This window comes from Scyliorhinus torazame, chromosome 21 (assembly GCF_047496885.1).
Source record: "Scyliorhinus torazame isolate Kashiwa2021f chromosome 21, sScyTor2.1, whole genome shotgun sequence".
In the NCBI taxonomy this organism is placed as follows: Eukaryota; Metazoa; Chordata; class Chondrichthyes; order Carcharhiniformes; family Scyliorhinidae; genus Scyliorhinus; species Scyliorhinus torazame.
The window spans coordinates 63,140,625-63,157,316 of record NC_092727.1 but is presented as its reverse complement, the minus strand read 5'-3'; the positions used below and the strand labels follow the sequence as shown (position 1 = coordinate 63,157,316).

The 16,692-nt window shown below is 48.8% G+C and overlaps 1 protein-coding gene across 1 annotated transcript in view; it reads left to right on the top strand.

Annotated features, from left to right (window-relative positions):
* LOC140398321 (Fc receptor-like protein 5) overlaps window positions 1-16,692 on the top strand; it is a 293,198-nt gene that overhangs the window by 255,157 nt on the left and 21,349 nt on the right. The window contains exon 13 of the mRNA XM_072486879.1: window positions 7,786-7,830. Coding sequence (XP_072342980.1) covers window positions 7,786-7,830 — 45 coding nt within the window. The remainder of the gene's footprint in view (window positions 1-7,785; window positions 7,831-16,692) is intronic.

Sequence of the window (16,692 nt, the reverse complement as noted above, 5' to 3'; positions counted from 1 at the left end):
TGCTACTCGGCCTGGACTTCCAGTGCAACCTCCAGAGCCTAACCCTGAAATTTGACGGGCCCCTACCACCCCTTACTGTTTGCGGTCGACCTGCCTTCCCTGTTTTCAAACCTTCCAAACCTGTCGCCACCAGGAGCAGACGGTACAGCGCCCAGGACAGGACCTTCATCAGGTCTGAGGTCCAGCGGCTGCTGCGGGAAGGTATCATCGAGGCCAGTGACAGCCCCTGGAGAGCCCAAGCAGTAGTGGTGAAAACCGGGGAGAAAACCAGGATGGTCGTGGACTACAGTCAGACCATCAATCGGTACACGCAGCTCGACGCGTACCCCCTCCCAGGCATATCTGATATGGTCAATCAGATTGCACAATACCGGGTCTTCTCGACAGTGGACCTGAAATCTGCCTACCACCAGCTCCCCATCCATAAGGCGGACCGCCCATACACTGCGTTTGAAGCAGATGGCCGCCTTTACCATTTCCTTAGGGTTCCCTTCGGCGTCACTAACGGGGTCTCGGTCTTCCAACAGGAGATGGACAGAATGGTTGATCGGTACGGGCTGCGGGCTACTTTCCTGTATCTGGACAACGTCACCATCTGCGGCCACGACCAGCAGGACCACGGCGCTCACCTTTCCAAATTTCTCCACACCGTCACACTCCTCAACCTAACCTCGAACAAGGAGAATTGTGTGTTCAGCACGAACTGATTAGCCATCCTCAGCTATGTGGTTCAGAACGGAGTTCTAGGGCCCGACCCCGATCGCATGCGCCCCCTCATGGAACTCCCCCTCCCCCACTGCCCCAAGGCCCTCAAACGATGCCTGGGGTTCTTTTCGTATTACGCGCAGTGGGTCCCAAACAATGCGGACGATGCCCGGCCACTAATTCAATCCACCGCTTTCCCACTGACGGCCGAGGCTCACCAGGCCTTCAACAGTATCAAGGCCGACATCGCCAAGGCTGCAATGCACGCAGTCGACGAGACGCTCCCCTTCCAAGTCGAGAGCGATGCATCCGATGTCCCTCCGGCCGCCACCCTCAACCAGGCAGGCAGGCCCATGGAATTCTTCCCCCCCCCACCGCCCCCCTGCCCCGGCGCCACCCTCTCCTGCCCCGGCATACCCCACCGCAGCCCCTGCGCCAGGACAACCCATCCTCCCCTTGCTCCCACCTGGGGATGAAGAGGATTTTGACAGGCTTCCGGAGTCACTGAAGACCAAGCCGATGCCTGAGTCGCCACCAACACTGCGGCGCTCTCAACGACAGATCAAGGCTCCCGATCGTCTAAATTTGTAACCTCTGTAATTTGAAAACCAATCTGTTTTATATAGTTTTTCCACCACCCCCGCTGGACTCATTTTTAACTGGGGGTGAATGTAGTAGTCACCACTGTTGTATTATATGGTATGTATGGGTATTACGGTAAGGCCCCTGTACTGCAGGTACGGGTAGATCCCTGCCTGCTGGCTCCGCCCAGGAGGCGGAGTATAAATGTGTGTGCTCTCCGAACAGCAGCCATTTCGTAAGCTGCTGGAGGAGGCCACACATCTCTGTATAACAAAGCCTTGATTACATCCTACACACGTCTCTTCATATTTGATAGTGAGAGGGCAACTGGGAGGGCAATCACTCACGGCACCACCATGCTAATCCTTGGATCCCAACCCCATTCCGGGGACAATCCGTGTCCCTGCCTGACTGCCCCATCAATCACCCATAACCCCCACCGACTGCTGAGGCTTCTGGTTGCGCGGGTGAAGGCTATCACTAATAGGGAATTGGCAATCGTGGTTAATAGCGTTCTTGACATGCCAAATGGGTTCCTGTGGGTAGGCAAACCATGTAGCATGTGGGAGTCATTGCCTAGCATTCTAATCGCACCTTGGTGCCTGGACACTGTGTGAGAGTCAACACCACACACGTAGCAGCCAACATCCGAACAGCCAGAGGATGGGACACAGTTCCAGGGACAGGACCACGGCTGGAGGATGGGTGAATGCCACGGGGAGGAGGGGTTGCCTGGGTAGACAGGCAAAGGTTCTGGGGGTCAGCTCGCATTGCGGAAGAAAGTGACAGAGGCATAGTGTTTGTGCAAATAGCTGTTTAATGCGCTGTTCAATACCCATTTCCGATTGTGTCGCCCCTCCCAATCCTCCTGGCTCCCAACCCCACCCCCTACCTAACCCTCCCCCCTACCCCAGGGCCTCAGTGATGCTCAGTGTGCCTGGCCCGCCGAGCTCTATCACTACATCTTGGTGTTTTCCAAGGATACACATCTGAGGTGGGCACAGCCAGCTGCTTACCTCGTTCCGTAGCTTTTGATGCCCTTGGCGGGCGTCCGCTGGGGGCTCTGAGGATGGAGGGCCCGGCTCACTTGTCGGCACCACATGCCGACTTGCCCTGTGTGCTGACCCCGAGATACGGCCTCAACATGGAATCCGAGAGTGCTGGTGGCCACCGGTGCCTCCCCATGGGACGGGTCCGGGTTGGCACTCAGTGCCCCCTCCTCCCGGTCAGTGCCCATAGGAGCCTGGGATTCACCTTGAGATGGAGGTGCAGCTACTTCAGGCTCTGCTGCCTCTGCATCGTCTGGCTCTGCCAGCCCTGGCGGTTCCCCATAGTCCGCCCCATCGTATCGACGCCCTCGGCGATGCTCCACAGTGACTGGGACACATCCCCCAGTGACTGGGACACATCCCCCAGTGACTGGGCCATGCTGTGCAGTGCCTCAGCCATGCCCACCTGTGACTAGGCCAAGCTCCGAACCGCCTCGGCCATGCCCATCTGAGAATGGGGTTCTGTGAAAAGCCCCTAGTCGTCACATTCGGGCCACTGTTCGGGTACACAGAGGGAGAATTCAGATTTCTCAGCTGGTAGGGGAATTGAACCCACGCTGCTGGCCTTGTTCTGCATCACAAGCCAGCTGTCTAGCCCACTGAGCTAAACCAGCCCCTGTAATCCTTTAATCGCCTTCGCCTTACTGCTATATCTAACTGATTCTTGGAAATATGCATTTTGGCCTCAATTACTTCCTGCGGTAATGAATTTCACAGGCCGACCACTCTCTGACTGAAGAAAATTCTCCTCATCTCTGCCCTAAATGGGGTACCCCGTATCCTCAAACTGTGTCCCCTCGTTCTGGACACACCCACTATCGGGAACATCCTTTCTGCATCTGTCCTGTCTAGTCCTGTTGGAATTTTATAGTTTTCTATGAGATCCCCCCCCCCCCCCATTCTTCTGAATACAAACCTAACCAATTCAATCTCTCCTCCTACGTCAGTCCTGCCATCCCAGGAATCAGTCTGGTAAACCTTCGCTTCACTCCCTCTATAGCAAGAACATCCTTCCTCAGAGAGGGAGACCAAAACTGCACACGATATACCAGGTGTGGCCTCACCAAGACCCTGTACAGTTGCAGCAAGACATCCCTGCTCCTGTCCTCAAATCCCCTTGCGATGAAGGCCAGCAAACCATTTTGTTCCTTCATCTAAATTATTCATATATATTGGGAACAGCTGGGGCCAGCACCGACCCTACAATATCCCACTAGTCTCTGCCTGCCAATTTGAAAAACATCTGTTAATTCCTATTCTTTGATTACTGTCTGCCAACCAGTTTTCCATCCATCTATACACTAGCCCTAATTCCATGCGCTTTAGGATGCCAACTCTTGAGGATGTTTCCAACTTGCCAGGAGCTTCCAAGACTAGAGAGAGTTGTTTAAAAATTGGAGCTTGACCTTGCAAGAATGAAGTTGGGAAACACTTTGACACACAGAGAATAGTGGACTTTTGGACATTCTGAATTCTCCCGAACAGGCGCCGGAATGTAGACTCCCCCTCGTTAACTCGACTATTTACATGCTTAAAGAGTTCTTGCAGATTTGTCAAGCATGATTTCCCCATTAGAAATCCATGCTGACTCTGTCCGATCCTGCCACTGTTTTCTCAGTGCTCTGCTATAAAATCTTTGACAATGGATTCTAAAATTTTCCCCACCACCGACGTCAGGTTTACTGGTCTATAATTCCCTGTTTTCTCTCTACCTCCCTTTTTAAATAGTGGAGTTACATTAGCTACCCTCCAATCTGCAGGTACTATTCCAGAGTCTATAGAATCTTGGAAGATGACCACCAATGCATTCACTATTTCTAGAGCCACTTCCTTCAGTACCCTGGATGTAGATTATCAGACCCTGGGGATTTATCAGCATTCAATTCCATCAATTTCCTCTACACCATTTTTCTACTAATATTGACCTCCTTCAGTTCCTCCCTCTCACTAAATCCTGTGTTCCCCAACATTTCTGGGTTTCTGATTCGTCTCCTCATTTGTAAAGATAGAACCAAAATATGTATTTAGTTGCTCAGCCATTTCTTTGTCCCCTATTATACATTCCCCTGTTTCTGATTGTAAGGGACCTACATTTGTCTTAACTAATCTTGTTCTCTTCACTTCCCAATGGAAACTTTTTATAGTCAATTTGTATGTTCCCCGTACTCTATTTTCCCTTTCTTAATCAATCCCTTGGTCCTTTTTTGCTGAATTCTAAACTGCTCCCAATCCTCAGACTTTTTGTTTTTCTTGGCGGATTTGTATGCTTCTTCCTTGCAAGCCATGGATTGGTCACCTTTCCATTTTACCTTTGTGCCTGGATTATCCTTGCTACCCTTCTTAAACAAAGAAACAACATTGGCTATTCTCCAGTCCTCCGGGACTTCACCTGAAGACAGTGAGGATCCAAAGATTTCTGTCAAGGCCTCAGCAATTTCCTCTCTAGCCTCCTTCAGTATTCTGGGGTAGATCCCATCCGACCCTGGGGACTTATCTACCTTAATATTTTTCAAAACGCCCAACACCTCGTCTTTTTGGATGTCAATGTGACCCAGGCTATCTACACACTCTTCTTCATACTCAACATCCACCAATTCCATCTCTTTGGTGACTACTGATGCAAAGTATTCATTTAGTACCTCACCCATTTCCTCTGGCTCCACACATAGATTCCCTTGCCTGTCCTTCAGTGGGCCAACCCTTTCCCTTGCTACCCTCTTGCTTTTTATGTCTGTGTAAAAAGCCTTGGGATTTTCCTTAACCCTATTTGCCAATGACTTTTCATGACCTCTTCTAGCCCTCCTGACTCCTTGCTTAAGTTCCTTCCTACTTTCCTTATATTCCACACAGGCTTTGTCTGTTCCCAGCCTTCTAGCCCTGACAAATGCCTCCTTTATCTTTTTGACGAGGCCTACAATATCTCTCGTTATCCAAGGTTCCCGAAATTTGTCGTATTTATCCTTCTTCCTCGCAGGAACATGCCAGTCCTGAATTCCTTTCAACTGACATTTGAAAGCCTCCCACATGTCAGATGTTGATTTACCCTCAAACATCCTCCCCCAATCTATGTTCTTCAGTTCCCGCCTAATATTGTTATAATTAGCCTTCCCCCAATTTAGCACATTCACCCTCGGACCACTCTTATCCTTGTCCACCAGCACTTTAAAACGTACTGAATTATGGTCACTGTTCCCGAAATACTCCCTTACTGAAACTTCTACCACCTGGCCGGGCTCATTCCCCAATACCAGGTCCAATACAGCCCCTTCCCTAGTTGGACTGTCTACATATTGTTTTAAGAAGCCCTCTTAGGGCTGTTTAGCACAGGGCTAAATCGCTGGCTTTGAAAGCAGACCAAGGCAGGCCAGCAGCACGGTTCAATTCCCGTAACAGCCTCCCCGAACAGGTGCCGGAATGTGGCGACTAGGGGCTTTTCACAGTAACTTCATTTGAAGTCTACTTGTGACAATAAGCGATTTTCATTTTTCATTTCATTTCCCGGATGCTCCTTACAAACTTGGCCCCATCCAGACCCCTAGCACTAAGTGAGTCCCAGTCAATATTGAGGATGTTGAAGTCTCCCATCATAACAACCCTGTTGTTTTTACTCGTTTCCAAAATCTGTCTACCTATCTGCTCCTCTATATCCTGCTGGCTGTTGGGAGGGCCTGTAGTAAACCCCCAACATTATGACTGCACCCTTCTTATTCCTGACCTCTAGCCTCGCTGCCCTCTGAGGTGTCCTCCCATAGTACAACTGTGTTATTCTCCCTAACCAGTAGTGCAACTCCGCCACCCCTTTTACATCCCCTTCTATCCCTCCTGAAACATCTAAATCCTGGAACGTTTAGCTGCCAATCCTGTCCTTCTCTCAACCAGGTCTCTGTAATGGCAACAACATCATAGTTCCAAGTACTAATCCAAGCTCTACGTTCATCTGCCTTACCCGTAATACTTCTTGCATTAAAACATATGCACTTCAGGCCACCAGACCCGCTGTGTTCAGCAACTTCTCCCTGACTGCTCTGCCTCAGAGCCCCACTGTCCCTATTCCCTAGTTCTCCCTCAATGCTCTCACCTTCTGACCTATTGCTCCCGTGCCCACCCCCTGCCATACTAGTTTAAACCCTCCCGTGTGACACTAGCAAACCTCGCGGCCGGGATATTTATAAACCTTAGGGATTCTATGAAAATACCCGAAGTAACGAGGTTTGTAAATGCAAACACAATTACTGTTTATTTATAAGAACTGTAATGTAATATACAACTGATTATTGACAATACCTAAACCCCGCAGAAACTTGTCCCGCCCTCTACACACACACACAAGACAGACAGAGGGGTGGAAAGGGGTAAAAATCCCAAGTGGAGGGAAGAAAGAGGGTGGGATTCTCCGTTGGTTGATGCCGAAATCGCGAAACGCAATTGGACGGAGAATAGGTTCTGATGCTAAAATCGCGGTGGGCGCCGATTTGACGCCAAATCGCAATTCTCCGTCACCTCGACAGAGACGTCAATTTGGTCCAGAACGCACGTACATTAAACACTGTTTGCATGTCATTAGCGGGCCCGACCCTGTATTCTCTGGGGCCACTGAGATGCTCCGCTTCCAATGGGCCAAGTTTCCGATAGCGTGGTTCACTTGTGCTTTTCAAAAAACAGCGTTGTGGCTGCTGAGGGCGAGAGAATGGGTACGGAAAGTGCCCAACATTGCCATAGTTTGCAGACAGTTGTGCAGCTGGCCGGGGGGGGGGAGAGAGAGAGCTGGGGGTGGCCAGGACGTGGGCTGTGGGGTCGGAGTAGACGAGCACGGAACACCTTTACCGCAGCCGGCAGATGCACACGCTGCTAACAGCCCCCTTTGAGCTTAGGGCCACAGGTTGTACAGGTGTATCCCTAAGACACCCCCTCCCCCCACCCAGGTACCCTCTGGCCCCCAGCCAATCCAGCAGCTGGCTGGTCTGCTAACAACCCACTTTGAAGTTAGTGATACATAGAACATACAGTGCAGAAGGAGGCCATTCGGCCCATCAAGTCTGCACCGACCCACTTAAGCCCTCACTTCCACCTTATCCTTGGGACCCAATAACCCCTCCTAACCTTTTTTTTGGTCACTAAGGACAATTTATCATGGCCAATCCACCTACCTGCCCGTCTTTGGACTGTGGGAGGAAACCGGAGCACCCGGAGGAAACCCACGTAGACATGGGGAGTACATGCAGACTCCACACAGACAGTGACCCAGCAGGGATTCGAACCTAGGGCCCTGGCGCTGTGAAGCCACAGTGCTAATCACTTGTGCTACCGTGCTGCCCTATCTTATCAACGGCAATTTAACTAAACCTCTTTTAAAGGAGAGACTGACAATGTAAATAAAATTACTTAGTGAAAGCGTGAAAGGATTTAAGTATTTATATCTCTATGCATTTTTCCCTGTGCTTTTTTTTAGTTAGATGCTGTCCTCAACGTACAAACACAGTCAAGGGGAAACGATGTGAGTTACAAATATCCCCAAACTGTATTTCTTCTCAATCATGTTGAATGTAGATTCATTCATTCACGTTGCTGGAAAGGTCCATCAAGTATAACATTGCATTCTTTCAGGAATACCTTGGGCGGGATTCTCCATTAGCCGATGCTGAAATCGGTAAAGGCGATTGGGCAGAGAATCAGTTCTGACACCAAAATCGCGGCAGGTGCTGATTTGACGCCAAATCGCAATGCTCCAGCACCTCGACAGCGGCGTCAATGCATTCCAGAACGCACACACAATAGACGCCATTTGCATATCTTTAGCGGGTCCGACCCGGTATTCTCTGGGCCTCCGCAATTCTCCGCCTCCGATGGGCCACGTTCCCAACGGCATGGTTTTAAATATCGTGAAACCGGCATGGTGGCTGCTGATGGAGAGAGAGGACGTACGCAAGGTGTCCAACATCATCATATTTGCTGATAGTCGTGGCATTGGTTGGAGGGCTTTGGCCAGGGCGAGGAGGTAGGCTGTGGGATCGGGGTGGACGTGCACGGAACACCATTGTCGCAGCCAGCAAGGCAGCCACGTAGCTGCGCACACCACTAACAGCCACTTTGAAGTTAGTGTCATGAATCTTAAAGGTACCCCCCCGCCCCCGCCCCAGGGCATCCGGGCCCCAGCCGACCCATCAGCTGTTTGGGCATGCTCCAGCGCAACCTGTGCCATCTTGTTGGCTGGGATGAGTGTGTGTAATGTGCATATGCGGTTGCAGCTTGTCAGCCACCTGAGTGCCAATCACGGATCCGATGAATCCTGCACCGTTTTTCAATGGAATCGATGGTGTTCCACGCGACACCGGTGCTAGCCCCTCAATGGTAGCGGAATCAGAACAAATACATATTCATCAGAACAAATACATATTCAATCAAGATGCAGTGAAAATATAGAAAACAAATGTAGCAAGGGATCGGAGTAAACAAAACTGTTTGACTGAGCAAAATAAACAACTGATTCTCATTGCAAGCTCAGTTTACAAGGTGTGTCTCCCTTTGTTACGAGCTCATCGATTTGTAGATTCATAGAGTTTTACAGCACAGAAAGAGGCCTTTGACCCATTGTGTCTGCAATAACCATCAGGCACCTATCTATTCTAACCACACTTTCCAGCACTTGGTCCGTAGTCTTGTATTCTCTGGCATTTCAAGTGCACACCTAAATGCTTGTCAAATGTTATGGAGTTTCCTCCATCTACCGTGGTGACCTGGTAGCACACTGGTTAGCACAGTTGCTTCACAGCGCCAGGGTCCCAGGTTCGATTCCTGGCTTGGGTCACTGTCTGTGCGGAGTCTGCACGTTCTCCCCGTGTCTATGTGGGTTTCCTCCGGCTGCTCCGGTTTCCTCCCACAGTCCAAAGACATGCAGGTTAGGTGGATTGGCCATGCTAAATTGCCCTTCGGGTGGGGTTACTGGGTTACTGGATTACGGGGACAGGGTGGAGGTGTGGGCTTGGGTAGGGTACTCTTTCTAAGGTCCGGTGCAGACTCGATGGGCTGAATGGCCTCCTTCTGCAATGTAAATTCTATGATCTATGATTAACCACCTCATCAACCTGTCCTGCTGCCTTCAGGCATCTTTGAACGTGCACCCCAAAATCCCTCTGATGCTCTATATTTCCTAGCTTACCTCCGTTCATTGAGTATTCCCTTGCCTTGTTAGTTCTTTCAAAATGTATCACTTCACATTTTTCAGGGTTAAATTCCATTTGCCCATCTGACCAGCCTGATTCTATCGTCCTGTAATCTAAGACTTCCCTCCTTCCACACCACAATTTTCATGTCATTTGTGAACTTATTAACAACCCCCGCATTCACGTCTAGATCATTAATGTACACTACAAACAACTTCCAGTATTACTTAAGTTGAGAATGTTGCAGAATGCTGAGGTGCATGGGCATCTCGGTTTTCTTGTGCATGAGTAAGAATAAGTTAGTATGCGGATACAGCAAAGGAATGTTCCACAGGGATCAGTGTTGGGACCTTTGTTGTTCATAATATTTGGAGGAAAATGTAGCTGATCTGATTAGTAGGTTTGCGGAAGCCATACAAAGGTTGGTGAGTTGCAGATGATAGTGAAGAGGGTTGTCAAAAGATACAGCAGGATATAGATTGGTTGGAGAGTTGGGTGGAGATATGACAGATGGAGTTTAATCCGGACAAATGTGAGGTAATGCATTATGGAAAGTCTTATACAGCTGGAAATTATATAACAAATGGCAGAACCCGTAGGTGTAGGCAGAGCGATCTGGGCATACAGGTCCAAGGACCACTGAAAGTGGCAATGCAGGTGGATACGGTAGTCAAAAAGGTATATAGCATGCATGCCTTCATCGATTGGGGCATTGAGTATAAACATTGACAAGACATTCTGCAGCTGTACAGGGCCTTAGTTTGGCCTAATTTGGAATATTGCGTACAATTATGGTCGCCACACTATCAGAAGCATGTGGATACTTTGGAGAGGGTACAGAAGAGGTTTACCAGGTTTACTTGCCTGATCTGGAGTGTATTAGCTATGAGGAGAGATTGGATAAGCTCAGATTGTTTTCACTGGAAGACAGAGGTTGAGGAGCGACCTGACAGAAGTTTACAAAATTATGAGTGACATGAACAGAGTGGATAGTCAGATGCTTTTTCCCAGGGTGGGAAAGTCAATTACTAGGAGACATAGGTTTAAGGTACGAGGGCCAAAGTTTAGCGCTGCCGGGAGAAATGGTGGAAGCAGCTACGATGGTGATGTTTAAGAAGCATCTTGATGAATACATGAATAGGATGGGAATAGAGGGATATGGACCCCAGAAGTGCAGAAGATTTTAGTTTAGACAGACATCATGATCAGTGCAGGCTTGGAGGGCCGAAGGACCTGTTCCTGGGTTGTACTGTTCTTTGTTTTGTCATTGCTTGCCATTTGTGTGGCATGAATGTTACTTGCCACTTGTCAGCCAAAGCCTGGATATTGTCCAGATCATGCTTTATTTGTACGAAGTCTTACAACACCAGGTTAAAGTCCAACAGGTTTTTTTCGATGTCACTAGCTTTCGGAGCGCTGCTCCTTCCTCAGGTGAATGAAGAGGTCTTCATTCACCTGAGGAAGGAGCAGCGCTCCGAAAGCTAGTGACATCGAAACAAACCTGTTGGACTTTAACCTGGTGTTGTAAGACTTCGTACTGTGCTCACCCCAGTCCAACGCCGGCATCTCCACATCATGCTTTATTTGGACATGGACTGCTTCGATATCTTATCTGAGTTGCGAATAGTGCCGAACATTGTGCGATCATCAGTGAACATCCCCACTTTTGTCCTTAGGATGGAAGGGAGGTCATTGATGAAGCAATTGAAGATGTTTGGGCCAAGGACACGACCCTAAATAAATCCTGCAGTGGTGTCTTCGAGCTGAGATGGTTGACCTCCAACGACCACAACCATCTTCCTTGGTGCTAGGTATGACTCCGACCAGCGGAGGGTTTCCCCTCTATTTCCATAGACTCCAGTTTTGCCTGGACTCTTTGATGCCACACATGGTCAAATGCTGCCTTGATGGGATGGCATGGCAGCACAGTGGTTATCACTGCTGCCTCACAGTGCCAGGGACCTGGGTTCAATTCCAGCCTTGGATGGCTGCGTGGAATTTGTATGTTCTCACGGTGTCTGCGTAGTTTGCACTGGGTGCTCCAGTTTCCTGCCACAGTCCAAAGAGGAGGATTGTCCACGCTAAATTGCCCCTTAGTGTCTAAAGGTTAGATCAGGTTACTGGGATAAGCCGGGGGAGTGGGCCTAAATAGGGTGCTCTTTCAGAGAGTTGATGCAGACTCAATGGGCTCTTTCTACACTGCAAGGATTCAATGATTCTATGTCAAGGGCAGTCACTCATATCCCTGGAGTCCAGCTCTTTTGTCCTTGTTTGAAGCAAGTTTGTAAATTAGGTCATGAGATGAGTGACCCTGGTGGGACCCAAACTGAGTGTCAGTGAGCATGTCATTTCTGAGGGCTGCACGGTAGCTGCACAGTAGCACAGTGCTGGGTCCACTGTTTTTTGTTACAAAGAGTAATGATTTGGATGAGAATGTAGGATACATGGTTAGTAAGTTTGCAGATGACACCAAGATTGGTGGCATAGTGGACAGTGAAGAAGGTTATCTAGGATTGCAACGGGGTCTTGATCAATTGGGCCAGTGGGCCGATGAACGGCAGATGGAGTTTAATTTGGATAAATGTGAAGTGATGCATTTTGATAGATGAAATCAGGGCAGGACCTACTCAGTTAATGGTAGGGAGTTCGGGAGAGTAACAGAACATAGAGACCTAGTGGTACAGGTTCATAGCTTCTTGAAGGTGCAGTCGCAGGTGGACAGGGTGGTGAAGAAGGCATTCGGCATGCTAGGCTTTATTGGTCAGAATATTGAATTCAGGAGTTGGGACATCTTGTTGAAGTTGTATAAGACATTGGTAACACCACACATGGAATACTGTGTTCAGTTCTAGTCACCCTATTATAGGAAGGATATTACAAAGAACAATACAGCATAGGAATAGGCCCTTCGGCCCTCAAAGCCTGTAGTGGTCATGATGCCAACCTTCGCCAAAACCCTCAGCACTTCCTTGTGCCATATCCGTCTAGGCCCATCCTACCCATGTGTTTGACAAGATACCTTTTGAATGCTGCTAATGTATCTGCTTCCACACCTCCCCTGGCAACGTGTTCCAGGCACTCACCACTCTCTGTGTAAAAAACCTGCCTTGCACATCTCCTCTAAACTTTGCCCCACATACCTTAAACCTATGCTCCCTAGTGATTGACTCCTCCACCCTGGGAAAGACTGCCATCCACTCTTTCCATGCCCCTCATAATCTTGTAGGCCTCTATCAGGTCACCCCTCAACCTCCGTCTTTTTAATGAAAACAGTCCGAGTTAATTCAGCCTCTCCACATAGCTAACACCCTCCAGACCAGGCAACATCCTGGTAAACCTCCTCTCTACCCTCTCCAAAGCCTCCACATCCTTCTGGTAGTGTGGCGACCAGCATTGTGCGCAATATTCCAAATGTGGCCGTACCAAGGTTCTATACAAGTGTAGCATGACTAACCGTTTTTATACTCGATGCCCCGTCCAATGAAGGCATGCATTCCATATGCTTTCTTGACTACCGTGTCCACTTGTGTTGCCACCTTCAAAGATATGGAGACCTGCATGCCCAGATCTCTCTGACTTTCTATATTCCGAAACGTTTTACCATGTACAGTATATTTCCCCTCTATGTTAGACCTACCAAAATGCATTACCTCACATTTGTCCGGATTAAACTCCATTTGCCATTGCTCTGCCCAAGTCACCAACCTATTTATGTCCTGCTGTATCCTCTGACAAGCCTCAACACTATCTGCCACTCCACCAACCTTGGTGTCATCCACGAACTTACTAATCAGACCAGCTACATTTAAGGCAGCATGGTAGCATGGTGGTTCGCACAATTGCTTCACAGCTCCAGGGTCCCAGGTTCGATTCCCAGCTTGGTTCACTGTCTGTGCGGAGTCTGCACGTTGTCCCCGTGTGTGCGTGGGTTTCCTCCGGGTGCTCCGGTTTCCTCCCACAGTCCAGAGATGTGCGCGTTAGGTGGATTGGCCATGCTAAATTGCCCTTACTGTTCAAAAAGGTTAAGTGGGGGTTACTGGGTTACGGGGACAGGATAGGTACGTGGGCTTGAGTAGGGTGCTCTTTGTAAGGGGGTTGGCCATGCTAAATTGCCCTCAGTGTTGGGTGGAGTTACTGGGTTATGGGGATAGGGTGGAGGTGTGGGCTTGGGTAGGGTGCTCTTTCAAAGAGCCGGTGCAGACTCGATGGGCCGAATGGCCTCCTTCTACACTGTAAATTCTATGATTCTATGATTTTTTTCCAAATCGTTTATGTACACTACAAACAACAGAGGCCCCAGCACAGATCCCTGTGGAATGTCACTAGTCACAGCCTTCCATTCAGAAAAACACCCTTCTACTGCTACCCTTTGCCTTCTGTGATATTGTTAAACTAGAAAGAGTGCATAAGAGATTTACGAGGATGCTACCAGGACTTGATGGTCTGAGTTATAAGGAGTGGCTGGATAGGCTGGGACTTTTTTCCTGGCGTGTAGGAGGCCTAGAAAATAATGAGGAGCATAGATAAGTCAACATTTTTTCCCAAAGGTAGAGGAGTCTAGAACTAGAGGGCATTGGATTAAGGTGAGACGGGAGAGATACAAAAGAGACCAGAGGGGAATCGTTTTCACACAGAGGGTAGTGGGCATCTGGAACAATCTGCCAGAGGCAGTGGTAGAGGCTGGACCAAATTTTTCATTTAAAAAGTAGTTCGACAATTTCATAGGCAGGGTGGGTATAGAGAGATATGGGCCAAATGTGGGCAAGTGGGACTAGCTTAGTGATAGAAACTGGGCAGCATGGACAAGCTGGGCCGAAGGGCCTGTTTCCATGCTGTAAATATCTATGACTCTATGATCCTTTTTGTTTACTCCCTGTCTATTCCCTTGTTCACCCACCTTTTATCTTTGCAGTCACATTTTTGATTCATGGGCGATTTATGGACATGTCTTTAAGGCAGCTTGCCATTTTAATTCGGCCAGAAGAATGCCATAGTCTGTGCCTTAAATTCAAACAGCAGGATCCAGACAACTATGCTGCTCTAGGCTGGTGATTGGAGATTGGCTGGCCTCGGTGATTACCCGGTTTGATTGATGTGACTGGTGGCCAATGTATTGGCCCAAAAGGTTATGCTGTGCCTGGTAATAGGTGGCGATTGGATATTATCCCACTGGAATGTTTCTCAGAGCCACAAGGTTCCATTTTAGTTTCACTTCCGGTTCAGGCAGAGGAGGTAAAAGATTCAGATCACTGATGCTAAGCCTCTCCAAAAATAAGATCCAGTTAACTCTCCCTTCAATAAACCCGTGAATGTTGGATTCCAGAAAACAGGGTCTGAAGGCAGGCCACGAACTTGGAGCAGAATCACAGAATACGACAGTGCAAAAGAGGCCCTTCGGCCCATTGAGTCTGCACTGATGTACGAAATGCCCTGACCTGCCTGTCTAATTCCATTTACCAGCATATGGCCCATAGCCTTGAATGTTATGATGTGCCAAGTGCTCATCCAGGTACTTTTTAAAGGATGTGAGGCATCCCGCCTCCACCACCCTCCCAGGCCGTGCATTCCAGACCGTCACCACCCTCTAGGTGAACACATTTTTACTCAAATCCCCCCTAAACCTCCCACTCTTCACTTTGAATTATCTCCCCTCGTAACTGACCCTTCAACGAAGGGGAACTGCTTCTCCCTATCCACCCTGTCCATGCCCCACACAATCTTGTACACCTCAATTACCACCACTCAGTCTTCTCTGCTCCAAAGAAAACAACCCACGTCTAACTAATCTCTCTTTGTAACTTAAATGGTCCTTCCCAGACAACATTCTGGTGAATCTTCTCTGCACCCACTTCAGTGCAATTTCATCCTTCCTATAATGTGGCAACTAGAATTGCACACAGCATTCCAGCTGTGGCCTATAGAGCTCCATTGTGACCCCCCTGCTTTTGTAATCAATGGCCCTATTGATAAAAGCAAGTGTCCTGATGAAACAGCGACTCTGTCTCACCAGGAAGATTATGCGTACAGGGTGCAAAACAGGGACTGTGATTCCCAAGCAATTGTGGAGAAAGCCTGCAGCAAGCCATCATCTGAGGCAAAGACTCTTTTTCCCTTAATTTACCTCCCCCCCCCCCCCCCCCCCCCCCCCCGATGTTTTTCTGTCTTGCAATAATAATAATCTTTATTGTAATCTTTATTGTCACAAGTAGGCTGATATTAACACTGCAATGAAGCTACTGTGTAAATCCCCCAGTGCCTGTTCAGGTACACTGAGGGAGAATTCAGAATGTCCAAATTATCTAACCGCACATCATTCGGAACTTGTGGGAGGAAACCGGAGCGCCCGGAGGAAACCCATGCAGACACGGGGAGAACGTGCAGACTCCCCACAGACAGTGACCCAAGACCCTGATGCTGTGAAGCAACAGTGCTAACCACTGTACTACTGTGCCGGGTGTTTGAATACGGGTGAGGGGAGGCAAGTTACAGTAGGGGTTAGGTACTTATCAGATTGTGGTTGAGTACAATTCTGCTGCTGCTGGTGGCCCACACTGCTTCATCGATGCCCAGTTTTGTGTAGCATGACCTATTCGAAGTCTATTCCATTCAGCACAACGGTAGTTCCATACAATACAATGGAGGGTATTCTCAATATGAAGACAGGACTTCGTCTCCACAAGGACTGTGTGGTGATTGCCCTACTGATACTGTTATGGCCAGGTGCACTTGTGGCAGGCAAGTTGGTGAGGCCAAGGTCAAGTCGGTTTTTCCTCACCACCTTCTCCAAACCCAGTCTATCAGTTTAGGACCTGGCCAGTGCTGGTACTACTGAACCATTGTTGATGATGGACCATGAAATCTCCCACCGAGAGTACATTCTGTGCCTTTGCCACCCTCAGTGCTTTCTCCAAGTGATGTTCAACATGAGAAGCACTGATTCATAGGGGCTGGTTTAGCACAGGGCTAAATCGCTGGCTTTTAAAGCAGACCAAGGCAGGCCAGCAGCACGGTTCAATTCCTGTACCAGCCTCCCCGAACAGGCGCCGGAATGTGGCGACTCAGGGCTTTTCACAGTAACTTCATTTGAAGCCTACTTGTGACAATAAACGATTTTCATTTCATTCATTTCACCAGCTGAGGTAGGATGGTATGTGGTAATCAGCAGGAAGTTTCCTTGGCCATGTTTCACCTGGCGC